Here is a 16,842-nt window from a genome sequence, read left to right as displayed (position 1 = left end):
AAATCCCCAGATTTTGTAAAGAACACAAGTTTATTCTCTACAACTCTGAAAGGCAAGTTTGTGTAATCCAATGTACAAGCTTTTTTTTTTTTTTTTTGTCTTGTCCAGCATTTAGGCAAGCAGAATGATGGTCTGGATGCTGTGTTCTGCTGGGAAAATTTTCTCTGCCAAGGGAAGCTTTATAGATATAATGATCCCCTTGACTTTCTGAATTTTTATTTTATTTCTATATTTATTTTGTATTATTGTTTGAATTGTAGAGTTTGTACTGCTGGACCAGAGAGGACACACGAAAGACAGAAAGAGAAAGGAGAAAAAACACCTCATACGAAAAGTGAGAGAGATAAAGGGAGAGGAAAGGGAGAAAAAAAAACAACTAAAAAATAACCCAAAAACAAAAATAAAAAAACAACCTACAGATGTATACATATACACACATACATATACACACACATACACACGTATACATACACATACATATACACATATACACACAAATGTATACACATATCTATACATATAAATATATATATATATATATATATATATATATATATATATATATATATATATATATATATATATATATATATATATGTATATATATACATATATATGTATATATATACATATATATATATATATATATATATATATATATATATATATATATATATATATATATATATATATATATAGGTGTGTGTTTATACATATACACACACACCTCTATGCACACACACTCACATACATATGTACAAACATATACGCACTCGCCAGTATTAACACATATACATACACATACTTTAGATTATAGTAACTAAACTATGAATCTAAAAAGTTAAATATAAATGAGAAACAAACAGAAATGAGAAAACCAGCTGCTGTTAGTGAATAAAACTGCGTGACGACTCGGTGACTGTGTCACATGCAGAACATGCAGAGTGGAACGTGTTCAGAGAAGATCATGCCAGTGTGACCCCTCCCACACAAAGGCAAGAGGCACGCCAGGAGGACCCCCGAGACCGGGGCCATCAGCAGCCACCCCCAGGCGCAGACCCCAGCCGCCCCACCCCGGAGCCAGCCATGCGCCGACCCAGGAGGTGGCAGAGGGGGGTCCCAGCCAGAGTCCCCCGCAGTCAGGGGGAACAGGCCCCAGCCGGCCCGGACCAGCGAGGACCGGCCACCCAGGGCAGACAGAGCGCGGGCCCCACGGCCCCAAGAGCCCGGAAGCAACCCCCCACCCCCGCAGGCAGAGGGCCCAGCCCACACTGACGGAGGGCCGGGATCCCTAGACTGCCACCGAGCGGCAGCCAGGCCGCACCCCAGTGCACCAGCAGCGCTCCCCGAGCGCTTAATCAGACAGTGGAGCTGAACTGAATCACCAATGATCTGAGATAATGATGCTTTGGTAGGCAAATGACTGGGCAAGTGGTGTAAGTTGGTTATCTATTAAAAAATCATCACTTCCTGAGTAAGTATGGTGTACGTGCGACAAAAAATTAATAGTCCCTGTCACTTGGATGTAAAGTGTGCCAGACATCGCAGACACCATAATCTGATCAAATTATGGTCCTCACATTATCTTTCCCTGCCACCTCTCAAAGTAGCCTGCTGCTGCTACCATGGCCTACTCTGGCAAGGAGTGCTAGGCCAAGGCCTCAACAAACTGCTGCTGCTTTGCCTGGTCATAATTTTTTTGCAACTCACAGCAAGAGTTGCAGAAAACCCAAGTCCCGAACAAGACTTGGGTTTGGAGGAGATGATATTTACACTTTAAAGTTTGTTTTAGCCATTTTTATATTTGTTGCAAAATGTTTTCATTATTTTAGAGAACAACTTTGTTATTTAAAAATGTTTTTCTTTTATTCTTTAGGTGGTGGAGGAGTGAGAAGGTGGTAGCTGGACTCTGTTGGTGACCTGCCAGCCTCCCCGCCAGTAAGCCTGTCAGCACCAAAAGACTTTGTTTTTATTTTATTGGATCTTTTTTTATTATTATTGTTAATAAACATTTAGACTTGGATCCAGTCTCCTGCTTTTAAAGTTAACTGAACCTGAGTGCCTGTGTTTTAGTGATATTTAAGCTAATATTTCCGTGGGTGCAACACCCAAGGTGGCATTGTCTAAAACATTGGTTAGGATTAACCACCTCATGCTCGCCACAACTATACATCCTAACAACATATTCAGGTCCTAGTGTAGTGTATAACGGTGGATCTAAGCACCCCAGATATAATGTTTTTGGTAGCAGCAAAGTAAGACTCCTCAGTGGTGAAAAACATGACTGTAAAGTTCACAATGCAGCAAAACTGATAATTCCTTGGTTGTAAGGTTTGGTCATGGCGTTCCTGTGCTCTGCCCACTGGTTGACAACTTCAGGGCTGTAGTCCTCCAGGATACAGATGGGCTTCCCTTGAAATTTCTCTCTGATGAGAAGTTCTTTGGCATGATAGCAGTGTAAGCAAAGAATGACAGGCCACAGGCGCTGTCCGGGAGCAGGTTTGGGTGCCAAAGAGCGGTGCGCCCGGTCGATTTCTGGCATGGTAGCGTCACTTTAACGAACATCTCACAGCAGATCCGAGAAGAATTTGGTAGGAGCTCTGCTTTCTGCCAATTCCTGTAGGCAATTTAAGTATTTGTAAGTATTTGGATGTTCTGGTGTCTGCTCCGACTCTTCAGGTTGGTGACTTTAGCCAATAGCTTAGCAATAGCTTCACAGAGGCTGGAGCAAGAGTTTTCAAGATCCTTTAACCACTGACCAAGGTCCTCTAAAGCCAGCTCCAGAGATGAAACATGCTGCCAATGGTCCTCTACCATGAGGCGTGTTTGGTCCAGCTTTGAATCCAGCAGGTCAAAGGAGGTTCTGAATTGAATGGGTAGCACCTCACGATGTTGCTCGAGCAGTGTAGTGATAGCCTCCAGCGTTAAGCTCGCTTATTCTTTCTTTATTTGGTGTTTTTAGAGGACATTGTTTAAGATAAAACTAGAGCTGGTCGACTTAGCTGGTAGGAAGTGAAGTGTGTGAAGAGGAAACCTCTTGTGCAGCATTAGAGAGGGCTGGATGTTAAAAAGTAAGAAAGATGACCAGAGCCTTAAAATCGTGCAACTATGGCGTTAACACCTCATCTGGAAGTCTCAGGGGTTGTATATAAGGAAATTATTGTTTTCCTTTCTCTTACCCTGCTGTGATAACTGTGGTCACATTAAAGAAACATGAAAAATTATTTAATTATCATCATCATAACTCAGAGGAACCAGATTTATTCACTGACTGACTGAACGCTAATCATCATGACTAAACTAAATTATTGTTGTCTAACATTTAGTAATAGATTAAACATTTTCTAAATAAGTGTAAAACTTTATCAAACACACTACTGAAGCTAACAGGGATCTGAACAAACTGACCAACAGGAAAACAAACAAGCAAGCAAATAAAGTGACGAAGTGAATAAATATGATTTCCTGATTGAAACTACAGATGCCTCTACCTCTGTTTCCTCCAGTCAGAGCTTTCCTCACCGACGTCTTCTTTACTGCTTTCTTTGCTACAACACAAACACATGCACACACAAGTAAGTCATTTTAGCTTTTCTTCCTTGACTTCCTGTTAAAGCTGGGGTAGGTAAAGTTCAAAGACATCATGTAAGTAGTATATATGATGTCTCTGGGTGATGTTTGGGAGCTAGCAAGATGTAAAAGGGGCGCCCTGTTCCTCTGGTTTTGTTCCTGGCATGATTCAAGCATAGACTATATATAAAAGATGGACGGAGCCTCCGTGACGTCACCCGTAGGTTTCTGAAGAGCTGAATTGAAGCTCGGTGGGCGGTTCCTACCATCACCATCTTGGCAGGGTCATGCGTGTCATCTCGTCCGGAAAATACAAATATGGGCAAAGAGGTGGAGCTGAGAGGGGGGCCGTGAGCGTCATGATGGATGATTGACATCAAGCGAACTCCAAGCTTTCTGTAGCTAAGAGCTAACCGAGCTAACCCAGAGATAACAGGAGCTAACCAGCTAACGGAGGTAAGCGGGCTAAAGCTAAGTCACGTTGTTAACCGGCTAAAAACCGTGATTGTTCTACGTTCTTCTGACTTAAAACGGGAGATCGGGTACCTGTCAATCAAAAGGACACGTAATTAAATTACTTTTAAATGGGGACATTGGAAAACAATCACTCCCCCCACAGTTGTCATGAATGTAAACCTGACCTATTAAACCGAAAATGGATTTTTGTACCAGGTTGTAAACATGTTTATTTCTGCTGTAAACATGTTTATTTCTGCTGTAAACATTTTTTATTCCTGCTGTAAACATGTTTATTTCTACTGTAAACATGTTTATTTCTGCTGTAAACATGTTTATTTCTGCTGTAAACATTTTTATTTCTGCTGTAAACATGTTTATTCCTGCTGTAAACATGTTTATTTCTGCTGTGAAGTATGTCTTTTTAACATGGGAGTCTATGGGGATTTGCTCTGTTTTGGAGCCCCTAGTGGATGAGGGGGGAACTGCAGTTTTATGCACTTTTGCATAGGCTTCACTTTTAACGCCGGAGGCTCTGTCCATCTTTCATATACAGTCTATGGATCCAAGGCTTTTTTATTCGCAGCTTTTTCCACCAACAATTTTCTCTTTCTCGACTGTTTAGCAGGAGGAGGCAAATAAACCGAGCCGGGTCGGGAAATCCTTCCTGCATTTTCTCAGCCATGTTTGCCTTCTGAGTTTCTTCTTCACAACTTTGTATTTTCATCCTAACACGCTGTTTATATGCAGGGTGTGGCTATCAGGTATGTGCTGCTGGAGGGGGAGAAGGGGAGCCGGGAGAAGAAGCTACGAAATATAAGAAATGAACAACTCCATTTGGGTCGGAACATTTGGATTGGTCAGAGTTTTTACAGATTTACAGTAAACTGAGGGGTCTAACTATATTTCTTATTGTTCATGATTACAGAATGTATAGACTACTATCAGGAGTAGGAACCACTTCACCCAGAGGAACATGTCTCTCAGCAACATTTCCTACTGGAGCTTTGAGGGACTTGGAAACTGTGTTTCACCACTTATTTTAATAATTGTACCTGGTGTAATTATTTTATTTTATCATTGTGAAAATCCTCTCAGCTTAAGAGTTTTCTTCTTAGGTTCAGACATTTTGGTGACTCGACTCCATAAAAGATCTCAGATTTTCCCAACAGAGTGTTTTGCTCTCAGACTGCAGGTTATGGAGATCTTCTGCAACTGAACGCTGCTGCTCAGTCTTCTAACGATGCTTAGTATAAATTGTAGGATGTCGATAAACAAAGGGATGGTTGACTCTGACCACCTGAAATTGTAATGTTTTTCCTGCTTCCTCTCTGGTTACATAATGGTCAAATTAAGATATAATTTATGTACAAACCAAATATTATCAGATATAAGTGTTTTAAAAACGAGCCACTCAGCAGCAGTGAATAAGGACCCTCTCAGCACCTGACGTGGACCATGTCTGCGCAAAGCTGGTATCATCTCCATTTGCTGTAAAATGCAGCTGATCCATGTTTCCAGGTGTGTGTGGGGAAGGAACCAGATGTGTGTAGCTGGCATGGCTTACATGGCTGCGCAGCTGCAGGCAGGGCTGTGGTACTGGTCTCACTGGCCAACTCCAGAGGATCACTAACTGTCTCTGCAGGAGCAAACACAGTAAACAATAAATCATGTGAGAGATCAACTTTATTTAAACTTCTGGTTTGTTTTCATAAATCTTCTCCAAAAACCAGCATGAAAATCTTTTTTTTCTTCACATCTTTCTGTCTGCTTCATCCTAAATCAAAACCACAGAATAAGTAGTTTTTCCAGTTTATTTTATTTATTTAAAATAAATTTAATTTATTTTAAATATTTTAAATATTTTAAACCCTTTAAATAGCATTTCATCACATGATGCCACAACTTTTATTATGATTTTTAAAAAGGAAAAAAAGAAAATAATGCTACCAAAAACAGCAACATCATGAAAATAAAATATGTCATTAAAATCATTCAAATAAATAAATATCTGGTAGTTTTGATTAGGACTGAAGCTGATTGGAAGATCTGAGAAAGAAAAATGGAGACAATATTAATCTGTAACGTTTTATAGCAGTTCTTTGGGGGCGGCTTATTTGTCGTGTGAAAACTGGAACAGAACATTTTTACTTTAACTGACAAACAACTTTGGACTTTTTAAAAAAAATTTATTTTTATCTAATCCATCAGATTATTCAAATAATTTACTTTTTTCACTCCTACATATTTAATTATTTTATTATCTATTTATCATTTATTTTTCATTATTGTGAATTAACATTTAACTGTATTTTATTTTATTCCAGATTTGGAGGGAAAAATGTAAAAGATAAATCCCTCCCAGCTTTGTTTCTGCGTCTCAGCAGGTTTGATCTGTGAAGTCAGATGATTCCACATGTTGTCCTTTAATAACATGGCTATTTCACTATTTACAATAATAATGCCAAGAGCAGAGATGCACACTGGTCAAAACAGTGTTTCAGCAGGTAACCCAACAGCTGAGATCCTCTGAAGGAACACAGCGGATGTTTGTGTGTTTTTCTACGTCAGCAGTACATATCCGTAATGGACATACTGGAGAGGCTGAAGGAGGCGCTCCAGCGGGACAGGGCCTGGGACTGGATGCCATTAGCATATGAGCTCACATAGTTGTGTCGTCCCTGCAGCTTGTGAACTCTGACAGGACCCCCAGACAGCTTCAGGACCCCCCTGCAGAACCAAAATATCAATTTATGATAAGAGTAGTAAGAGAAACTTTGTAACGGGGGGAGAACCGAGATGTTCTGATCCGTCAAGTGAAGACAAAAAAACCTGGAAAAACATCTGAGAGGACACAGACTAGAGAAATACATGAAGGATTAAAAGGAGCAGAGTTGGAATATTTTCCTTCTGGAGGCCCCCACAGAGGAAGTAGGAGGTTAATAAGGATTGAGAGCTTAATCCTGAATTCCTGCACATTCCTTAATGATGTTGGTGTTTGGATGAAGTTCAGCAGACTGCAGGACTTTCACAGTTCATGTCACAACTTTGAAGCAGAAGAGCTTCTACCAATCATCAGCCAGCATTCACTGAGCTGCTGCAGCTCAACATGCTGAACACGTTTCATCTGAAGCAACAAACAAAAGCATCAGACCTGTGCACAGCTGCTCCACAGACAGAGGAGATGGCGGCGTAAAGCCCGGTCCCAAACACAGACATCCTGAACTGTGTGCAGTCAGGTGGACATAAAACCACCACGTCATCCCCCTTCAGGTCTGTTCCACGAGTCTCACAGGCCACCGGGAACGCACCTGACAACAAAACATAAAACATCATTCAGCCACTTACATCAGGTTCCAGTGCCAGAGATATTCACTAAGTGCTTTGGGTCCATCTTCCTGATGTATTCATGGAGCTTGGATGGCAGGGCATATTAATGGCCCAGATCTTGTTCTTGCCATTGAGCTCGTTGCAGGTATGTAGCTGTGGCAGCTTTCCTTGTGGGTTCTTCATGGTTACTATTCGCCTGTGGTATGCCCAGGTACTTGTAGCTGTCCTCCACATCTGTTATCCTGCCCTCTGGGAGTGCAATGCCCTCCGTATGGATTACCTTCCCTCTCTTTGTTATCATCCGCCCACATCTCTCCAGTCCGAATGACATTCCGATGTCCCTGCTGTAGATCCTGTGGTGTGGATCAGTGAGTCGATGTCCTGCTCACTCTTAGCGTACAGCTTGATGTCATCCATGTACAGGAGGTGGCTGATGGTGGCCCCATTCCTGAGTCAGTATCCATAACCAGTCTTGTTGATTACCTGGCTGAAGGGGTTCAGGCCTATACAGAACAGCAGCGGGGACAGGACATCTCCTTGATATATGCCACATTTGATGGAGCCTTGTGCAATTGGCTTGAAGCTGGCCTCCAGGGTGGTCTGCCACAGCCTCATTGAGTTTGCAACGAAGGTCCTTATGTTGCCATTGATCTTGTACAGCTTCAGACATTCCAGGATCCATGTGTGTGGCATTGAGTTGTAGGCTTTCTGGTTAATAATCCAGGCGGTGCACAGATTTGTCTGTCTGGTTTTGCAGTAATGGTGGTCCTATCAACCAGCTGGTGTTTAGCTCCTCTGGCCCCTTTCTGTTTCTCTGCCATGTGTTGATCCATGTGCCCAATTATCTGGTGACATGATGGGTATTCGCTTTCACAATGCCCAACAGAAGCTTTCATGTTGTGGAGAGGCAGGCTGTTGACCAATATTTAGATAGTTATTGTTATTATTCCGTCATATTTGGGCAGGTCTGACGTTTATGGTGTGAAAATAATCTAATCTTATATAAACTGTGTTTTAATGGTAACAGTTGAGAGACAAGATGGCTGTTCTGCTGGTTAATGTGACTTTAAGGACAGAAGAAGTATTTTAGGGCTGCACTGATCAGGATTTCAGATTCCTTCTGAATCCGAGAGGAATTGATCCTCATCCCATCTCATTTATAAGCCATCTTTTTGTCTTCTTTAACCTTTCCAGCGTCGTCTGAATGTGCAGACCAAACATACCTGTTTGAGTTTCCTTTCGAGTCTGTGCTTCCAAAATGAACATTTGTTTAATTTTCTCTGCTGAGATCTGATGTTTATCCCAGATTAATAGTGTTTTTTTCTTCTTGCTGTGATTTGCAAACAATGTTTTTAAAATGATTATAGTAAAAAAAAAATCCACCAGGAAAACAAATTGAGCTTTTATACAGAACTTATCTCTGTGCTGAAAGAATTATAAAACTAGCTGGGAGGATTAATGTTGCAGCTTAGAGAGGTGGATTTCAGTTACATCCAGGCGAAAGTCAGCCGTTCTTTGAGAAACACTCAGGGTAAACTATGGGCTCTTTGAAAAGATTGACTCTGTATTTAAAGACGTGTTTTTTTCTGTTTCTTCTATTAGTAGGTTTGAATTTCAGATATTTTTATGAATCAGGCTTAATGTAAACATGAAAATGAAACATTTTATGTCTCATCAAGTTACCTCAAAGAATCCAGAGCGCAGTGTGACAGCAGCTGAAACCAAAAACATTCATCAAACACACCGGCTGGCAGAAGAAAAACAGCCATCTGGTGAAACGTTGGATATTCACGTTCGTGGTTATTTCACATTAACATGTCAGCTGCTGATGTTGATCATCCATTCATACGTTCACCAGATCTGTCCTGATAACCAACAGAATCCGGACCCTTCGGCTGATTAGTTCCTACTCAGAAGAATTTACATTTTCCACATCTGAGCCACATCCAGCAAAATAATCATAACTGCAGCAACAGAGAGACAGAAAGATGGACAGACGAAGAGACATATCTCTTTTAGGACTCACCGCCAGATGCTGAAGTGAATGCAGAGATCAAAAGAACACCTGAAAGACAAAATAAATTACTAAAAGAAGGAAAAAGATTATCTATCTATCTATCTATCTATCTATCTATCTATCTATCTATCTATCTATCTATCTATCTATCTATCTATCTATCTATCTGTCTATCTGTCTATCTATATATCTATCTTTGTGAAGAAAGAAAGGAAGAAAAAAAGATTTACCTGTCTGAAGCAGCAGGACAGACATCTGAGACATTTCAGGATCTGAAAGAAAAACCTGAGATTCAGGAGAAAAATAGAAACTTCAGATGTTTTTATTTGACACTCGTAAACATCCTCATAAAAAAAAAACAGCTAAAGCTGGCTGAAATGTTGTATTAACAGCAGATTTCATGGTTCCTGCCCTGATCCATTAGATCCCTGCAGTGTTTGGTCAGTTTTACCTGAACATCAGAACAAAAACCACGAACCATGATGTAAACATACCTGGTCATTTTCTACCCAGTTCCAAGGCAGGTATGAAGTAGAATAAAAACAAGACCAGTTCATATCAGTTTGTCTTCATAGTGCCATAAAGTCCTCGCTCTTGGTATCATTAGCAGGCAGACAAAAGATCCCACAGAGAACCTTTCAGAACAAGCTCTGGGCTGCTTTGCTTCCTCTGGAAGCTTGGCCATCATTGGACCTTCCAACAGGACAATGATCCCAAGCAGACCTCGAAGTCCACCAAAGCTGGGTTTTCCAAGAAGTTCTGGGAGACATTAGAGCGGCCATAGCAGTCGACCCGTCTGAAAGTCTTGACTGGGATTTGAAAAAAGCAGTTGCAGCATATGAACCAAGAACATAACGAACTGGAGACCTTTGTCCGTGAGGACTGGGCTGAGATTCCACAGGAACGTTGCCAGACTAGCTGTCTGGCTATGCAGCATGTCTGCAGTGGGTCATAAAAGCAAAGGTGTTCTCTACTAACTCCTAGAAATGCTCTTCATGAAGGGGCTGAATCATGTTGACATGGCAGTGGTCACTGAAAGTGGCATTTTCGAGGGGAATCGGTCAAAGAACGGTTGCCTTCTCACAGCTCTGCACCACTATGCTGTAACCTTTTCATAACTCCACCAAACTCGCCTTCCTTTTTCCTTTAATGTCAGGCACTCTAATATGAGCAATGCTGAGTATTTTCTGAAGTGTCATGACAAGAAAGACAAATGTAATATACAGAAGGTAACTGCAAACATAACCAGTTATGGATTAAAGGATGGGACCACTATTTCTGACTCTGCAGGCCCACTCTCAGCAGCTGAAAAAAATTGAAACGCAAACGACCGAGATGGAGGACTGGATCGCTGTGACTGTACACACCAAGAAGTGGAGAAGTGGATACAGGTACTCAAAAACCAAAGACAAAATATGGCTGAGCACATGGTTTACTTCAAGAAAAGAGGCAGGAGAAAAACATACAAATCATCGGCCTACCAGAGGATGCTGAGGGTGGTGGCCCAATAAAATTTTTCAAGAGTTGGATACAAAATCTGTTTGGGTTGCATTAAAATTGAAAGGATGCTTGCTCCAAAGCTGGGACAGAACCAACGATCACGACCCCTTCTGGTTAGGTTTCACAACTTTGCTGACAAACATAGGTTTATGGATGCTGAAAGACGCAGAAGGACCATGAAGTATCAAGAAACAGCTTCAGGACGTTGGAGCTAAATACATGATGCTGGACCCAACCATGCTGAAAATAATATGTGATGGAGAAGCCAGAAGCTTTCACTCTCCTGTGAAGCCAGTGGCCTTTGTTGATACTCTTAGATAAACTGTGTGGCTCATCAGCTGATTTATGTTTCTGGACAAACTTTCTGTTTGGTTTACTATATTATTTACTTTAGTCATCTCATACAATTAAATGAATGTCGGGCACATCAGCTGTTTTCTTCATAGAAACACAGGCAGAAATGGTAAACAAACTAAAGTAGTTACTCTGGAAATGTCAACACCAAACATGCAGCCGTACATGTTCAAGCCTGAATCAGACCCCCAAAAGGACAGCGAACAATTCTGCAACCGCAGCAACAAATGCTGTAGAACGTGTCCGTTTGGTAAATACTCGCTTTCCAGCTGTTCCAGCTGTTTTTCATTCGCCTTTTATAATCTTCCCTGTTAATAGGTGTACGTGTAGCAAATGTAGCACAATGCCATCTACATCTGTGATTTAACATTAAGACATTGATCATTAAGAGAAGCTAACATCTCTCCAAACCTTAAAAAAAGAAACATTTGTGGATTGTGCCGCATGTAGGCCAATCTCGCTGCTGTCAAAAAGTTTTGGCAAGATGCTTTGAAGGTCTTTTACCAAATTATCGTGAAGGAAGATCAAACTGGCTTTATTACAGGCCGTAATTTGTATATCATCATTAGATGATTGTTAAATATTATCCCACTGTGTGAACAGCAGGGAATAGCAGTCTTGTGTTTTCCCCTGATTTGTAAGAAGCTTTTTGACCGCGTTGAATGGTTTTATTAATTGTTTTATTAATTGTTTACCCAACCATTTGCTGCAGTTACAACCAAAGGGTTCAGATCTGCTAATTTTATTGTTCGGAGGGGCTGTAAAAGAGGTAGGTCCTTGTCACCCCTCCTGTTTGCAATAGCAATCAAACACCTGGCAGAAGCTATCATGCAAGATTCCTTAATAGCTGGAGTGGATGTGGATGAGAAATCACATAAAATTACATTAAATGCAGATGATGTGCTAATATTCTTGATAAACCATTCCATATCAGCCCCTTGTCTTACTCAGATTGTTTCCCTGTTTTCTGCTTTACAAAGATAATCTCTCTAAATCAGAGATATACAACATTCTGATCATCTTGATACCTTCCCATTTAGGTGCAACCTAAACCTCTATATATCTAGGCATACATATTACACCTAAACTCAATCAGATGTTTCAAGCCAACTTCGGCCCATTATTTGATCAAATTAAAGAAGAAGAAAGAAGGTGGAATAATCTTCCCATGTCATGACTGGGCTGAATTTTGCTTTTTAAAATGAATGTCCTTCCACATTTGTTACATCCGAAACAAATGATTCCCAATTTAATTAATCACAAAATTCTGAAAAAACAAGTTGTTCAGTTAAGTACCCTTACCTGGTGTAAACAAAGACCACAGATCAGGATGCCAACATTTTACACCTGCCATGGGCTGGTGCCTGGGCTGGATTTTCCAGATATGTAGAGATATCAATTGAATGCCCATCAGAGATACATTGTTGACTGGATTTAAGATAATAATTCCTGAATCTGGCTTGATATTGACGAGTCCCTGTCCAATTGTCGACAGAAAATCTACTTTTTATGAATAAATCAAAGTGTAATAAAAAGCTCTGCAGCAACATAGTAACAAGTAATACTATCATAGCACATGGAGGGCAGATTGGGACTTCAGTTTTTACCCGGTTCCCTGATAACCAGGGGTTAAAGTGGGCCTGAGGTAGGGGAGCTCAGCTCCGTCTCCCAAGTCAAATAAATAATTTATTGAAGTCAAACTGGCGGTAGCGCCGTGGACCACAAAACCCTTCTGCTTGGCCCACCTTCTTTAATATGCATTCACCATATCAGCCACACCACGGTGTTATGGTTAAAAGAAAAAAAAGAGTAAAAAAAAACAAACAAAGCATGTCATTGCGGAACATTTGTCCGTACACTTTTCTTCCACACCGATCATATGGATGTACACAGTCTTCCGCTAATAACTTAACAGCTTTTCCACTATATTTAGTGATTATTTAGACCCATATCTTGGCTCTGAAGAAAAGGAGGCTGTCAACACACGTAGCTGCTTTTTCTGGTGATATCGGAGACTTCTGATGCTAATGCGAAAGTACGTAAAGTTTACTGCAGTCTGTGAACAACAGCAGCAGCTGCATAAGCCCCTCCCCCTTTCAAAGCTGCAAGAGATGATCACACCTGACACAAGACCAGACTGTCACATATTAGTTTTTATTAATGAAGTGTGTGATTAAAATATTTTAGAAAATGTCCTGTAACATGTTGTGAACTCTGTATCATTTTTTCAGCTCCTTCTTCACCACGACAGACCGGCGCAGAGTCCACATTACTGCAGACACCGCACCGATCCATCTGTCGATCTCGCGCTCCATCCTTCCCTCACTCGTAAACAAGACCCTGAGATATTTAAACTCCTCCACTTGAGGCAGGACCTGACTCCCGACCCGGAGAGGGCAATCCACCCTATTCCAGCTGAGGACCATGGTCTCAGATTTGGAGGTGCTGATTCTCATCTCAGCCGCCTCACACTCGGCAGCGAATCGCTCAAGTGAGAGCTGGAGATCACGACCAGATGAAGCCAACAGGACCACGTCATCTGCAAAAAGCAGGGACCCAATCCTGAGGCCACCAAGCCGGATCCCCTCAACACCTTGGCTGCGCCTAGAAATTCTGTCCATATAAGTTATGAACAGAATCGGTGATAAAGGGCAGCCTTGGCGGAGTCCAAACCTCACCGGAAACAAATCCGACTTACTACCGGCAATGCGGACCAAGCTCTGACATCTGTCGTACAGGGACCGGACAGCTCGTACAAGTGGGTCCGGTACCCCATACTCCCGGAGTACCCCCCCACAGGAGCCCCCGGGGACACGGTCGAATGCCTTCTTCGGGTCCACAAAGGACATGTAGACTGGTTGGGCAAACTCCCATGCCCCCTCCAGGACCCCAAAGAGGGTATAGAGCTGGTCCACTGTTCCGCGACCAGGACGAAAACCACACTGCTCCTCCTCAATCCGAGATTCGACTATCCGACCCTCCTCTCCAGGAACCCTGAATAGACCTTACCAAAGAGGCTGAGGAGTGTGATTCCCCTGTAATTGGAACACACCCTCCGGTCCCCCTTCTTAAAAAGGGGGAACACCACCCCAGTCTGCCAATCCAGAGGCACTGTCCCCGATGTCCACGTGATGCTGCAGAGGCGTGTCAGCCAGCACAGTCCCACACCATCCAGAGCCCTAAGGAACTCCGGGCGGATCTCATCCACCCCCGGGGCCTTGCCGCCAAGGAGCTTTTTGACCACCTCAGCAACTTCAGCCCCAGAGATAGAAGAGTCCACCCCTGAGTCCCCCAGCTCTGCTTCCTCATCGGAAGACATGTTGGTAGGATTGAGGAGGTCTTCGAAGTATTCCCTCCACCGACCCACAACGTCCCGAGTTGAGGTTAGCAGCTCCCCATCTCCACTGTACACAGTGTTGATGGAGCACTGCTTCCCCCTCCTGAGCCGCCGGATGATGGACTAGAATCTCCTCGAAGCCGTCCGGAAGTCTTTCTCCATGGCCTCGCCAAACTCCTCCCACACCCGAGTTTTTGCCTTGGCGACAGCCGAAGCCACAAGCTGCTTAGCCTGTCGGTACCCATCAGCTGCCTCCGGAGTCCCACAGGCCAAGAAGGCCCGATAGGATTCAGCTTGATGGCATCCCTCACTGCTGGTGTCCACCAACGAGTCCTGGGATTACCACCATGACAGGCACCAACGACCTTACAGCCACAGCTCCGGCTGGCCGCCTCAGCAATAGAGGCATGGAACACAGCCCATTCGGACTCAATGTCCCCCGCCTCACTCGGGACATGGTTGAAGCTCTGCTGAAGGTGGGAGTTGAAGCTCGCTCTGACAGGGGACTCAGCCAGACGTTCCCAGCAGACCCTCACACCATGTTTGGGCCTGCCAGATCTGACCGGCTTCCTCCCCCACCATCTGAGCCAACTCACCACCAGGTGGTGATCAGTTGACAGCTCCACCCCCCTCTTCACCAGAGTGTCCAAGGCATGTGGCCGCAGGTCCGACAATACGACTACAAAATTGATCATTGAACTGCGGCCCAAAGAGTCCTGATGCCAGGTGTACATATGGACACTCTTATGTTGGAACATGGTGTTCGTTATGGACAATCCATGACGAGCACAGAAGTCCAATAACAAAACACCATTTGGGTTCAGAGGAGGGGGACCATGCCTCCCAATCACTCCCCTCCAGGTCTCACTGTCATTGCCCACGTGAGCATTGAAGTCCCCCAGCAGAACAATGGAGTCCCCAGAAGGAGCACCCTCCAGCACTTCCTCCAAGGACTCCAGAAAGGGTGGGTACTCTGAACTGCTGTTCGGTGCATAAGCACAGACAACAGTCAGGACCCGTCCCCCCACCCGAAGGCGGAGGGAAACTACCCTTTCATCCACCGGGGTAAACCCCAACGTGCAGACACCAAGCTGGGGGCTGATGAGAAGTCCACATAAATCAGTCACAAATCATGAGTTATATGTTAATTGTCTGTATGTTGAACCTTGGACGAGCTGGCTTGTACCTTGAATTTCCCCTCGGGAATAAATAAAGTATCTTTGATTTGACACCTGCTCGGCGCCTCTCTCCATGAGCAACTCCAGAGTGGAAGAAGTTCCAGCCCTTCTCAAGCAAACTAGTTCCAGAGCCCAAGCCATGCGTTGTGGTGAGGCCAACTTTATCTAGCTAGGGCTGGGCGATTAATTGGATTTTTATCTCAATTACGATCTGGGTTTTCAACGATCATGCACTTTGTCAAGACAAAGCTTCATGTTATTTGTTTGTTTTCTAAAATATGTAGAATCCTAAAGACATTTTTTAAAAGTCACAGTTTAAAGTAAAAAAAAAAATTTGTGTTGTTAAAAGATAAAAGGATAATCGTGTTAAATAATCGAGATCTCAATTTCAGTCAAAATAATCGTGATTATAATTTTTGCCATAATTGAGCAGCCGTATATCTAGGCAGAACCGCTCAACCTCGCGCACAAGCTCAGGCTCCTTCCCCACCAGAGAGGTGACATTCCATGTCCCTAGAGCCAGCTTCTGTAGCCGGGGATCGGACCGCCAGGGTCCCCGCCTCTTGCTGCTGCCCAGCTCACACTGCACCCGATCCCTACGGCTCCTCCCGCAGATGGTGAGCCCACGGGAGGTGGGGCCCATGTAACCCTTTCAGGCTGAGCCCAACCGGGTCCCATGGGTAAAGGCCCGGGCACCAGACACCCGCTCTTGTGGCGCACCCCCAGGCCTGGCTCCAGATGGGGGCCCCGGTGACCCACGTCCGGGCGGGGGAACATAATTTTGAGATAGAAAAAATGAGGGAATGTGAACAATTTTCCCTCAAAGTTCACTATGGATGATATCCAGTTTTTTTCATGGAAAACTTCACATCTTTACTTTCTCAGAACCGGGTTTAAACCTGGAAAGTCAAACTCATCTTAGTTCAGGTTCCACATCCAGCTTAGTCTGGTCTCCAGAAAGTTGGACCAGTAACTTAAATGTTTACATTTTATTAACTATCCGTTTAAAAAATATTCTATCATTTACATATTTTATATATTTATTTCATTAATCATTTTTAAATATATATTTCTTCTATATTTATATGAATATATACATT

General features: G+C 43.0%; 1 protein-coding gene across 1 annotated transcript in view; it reads right to left on the bottom strand.

Annotated features, from left to right (window-relative positions):
• The window catches only part of coch (coagulation factor C homolog, cochlin (Limulus polyphemus)), a gene marked incomplete at both ends in the record, with an annotated part of 38,420 nt that extends 21,901 nt beyond the window's left edge, over nucleotides 1-16,519 (bottom strand). The window contains 5 exons of the mRNA XM_079261665.1: nucleotides 3,492-3,548; nucleotides 5,594-5,665; nucleotides 6,623-6,756; nucleotides 7,181-7,337; nucleotides 16,411-16,519. Of these exons, the coding sequence (XP_079117791.1) occupies nucleotides 3,492-3,548; nucleotides 5,594-5,665; nucleotides 6,623-6,756; nucleotides 7,181-7,337; nucleotides 16,411-16,519 (529 nt within the window). The remainder of the gene's footprint in view (nucleotides 1-3,491; nucleotides 3,549-5,593; nucleotides 5,666-6,622; nucleotides 6,757-7,180; nucleotides 7,338-16,410) is intronic.
• Nucleotides 16,520-16,842: the final 323 nt, after the last annotated feature.

The sequence above is a fragment of the Telmatherina bonti genome (assembly GCF_933228915.1).
Source record: "Telmatherina bonti genome assembly, chromosome: 22".
In the NCBI taxonomy this organism is placed as follows: domain Eukaryota; kingdom Metazoa; phylum Chordata; class Actinopteri; order Atheriniformes; family Telmatherinidae; genus Telmatherina; species Telmatherina bonti.
The sequence above is the reverse complement of the archived record's forward strand: the minus strand, read 5'-3'. Positions and strand labels throughout refer to the sequence as shown.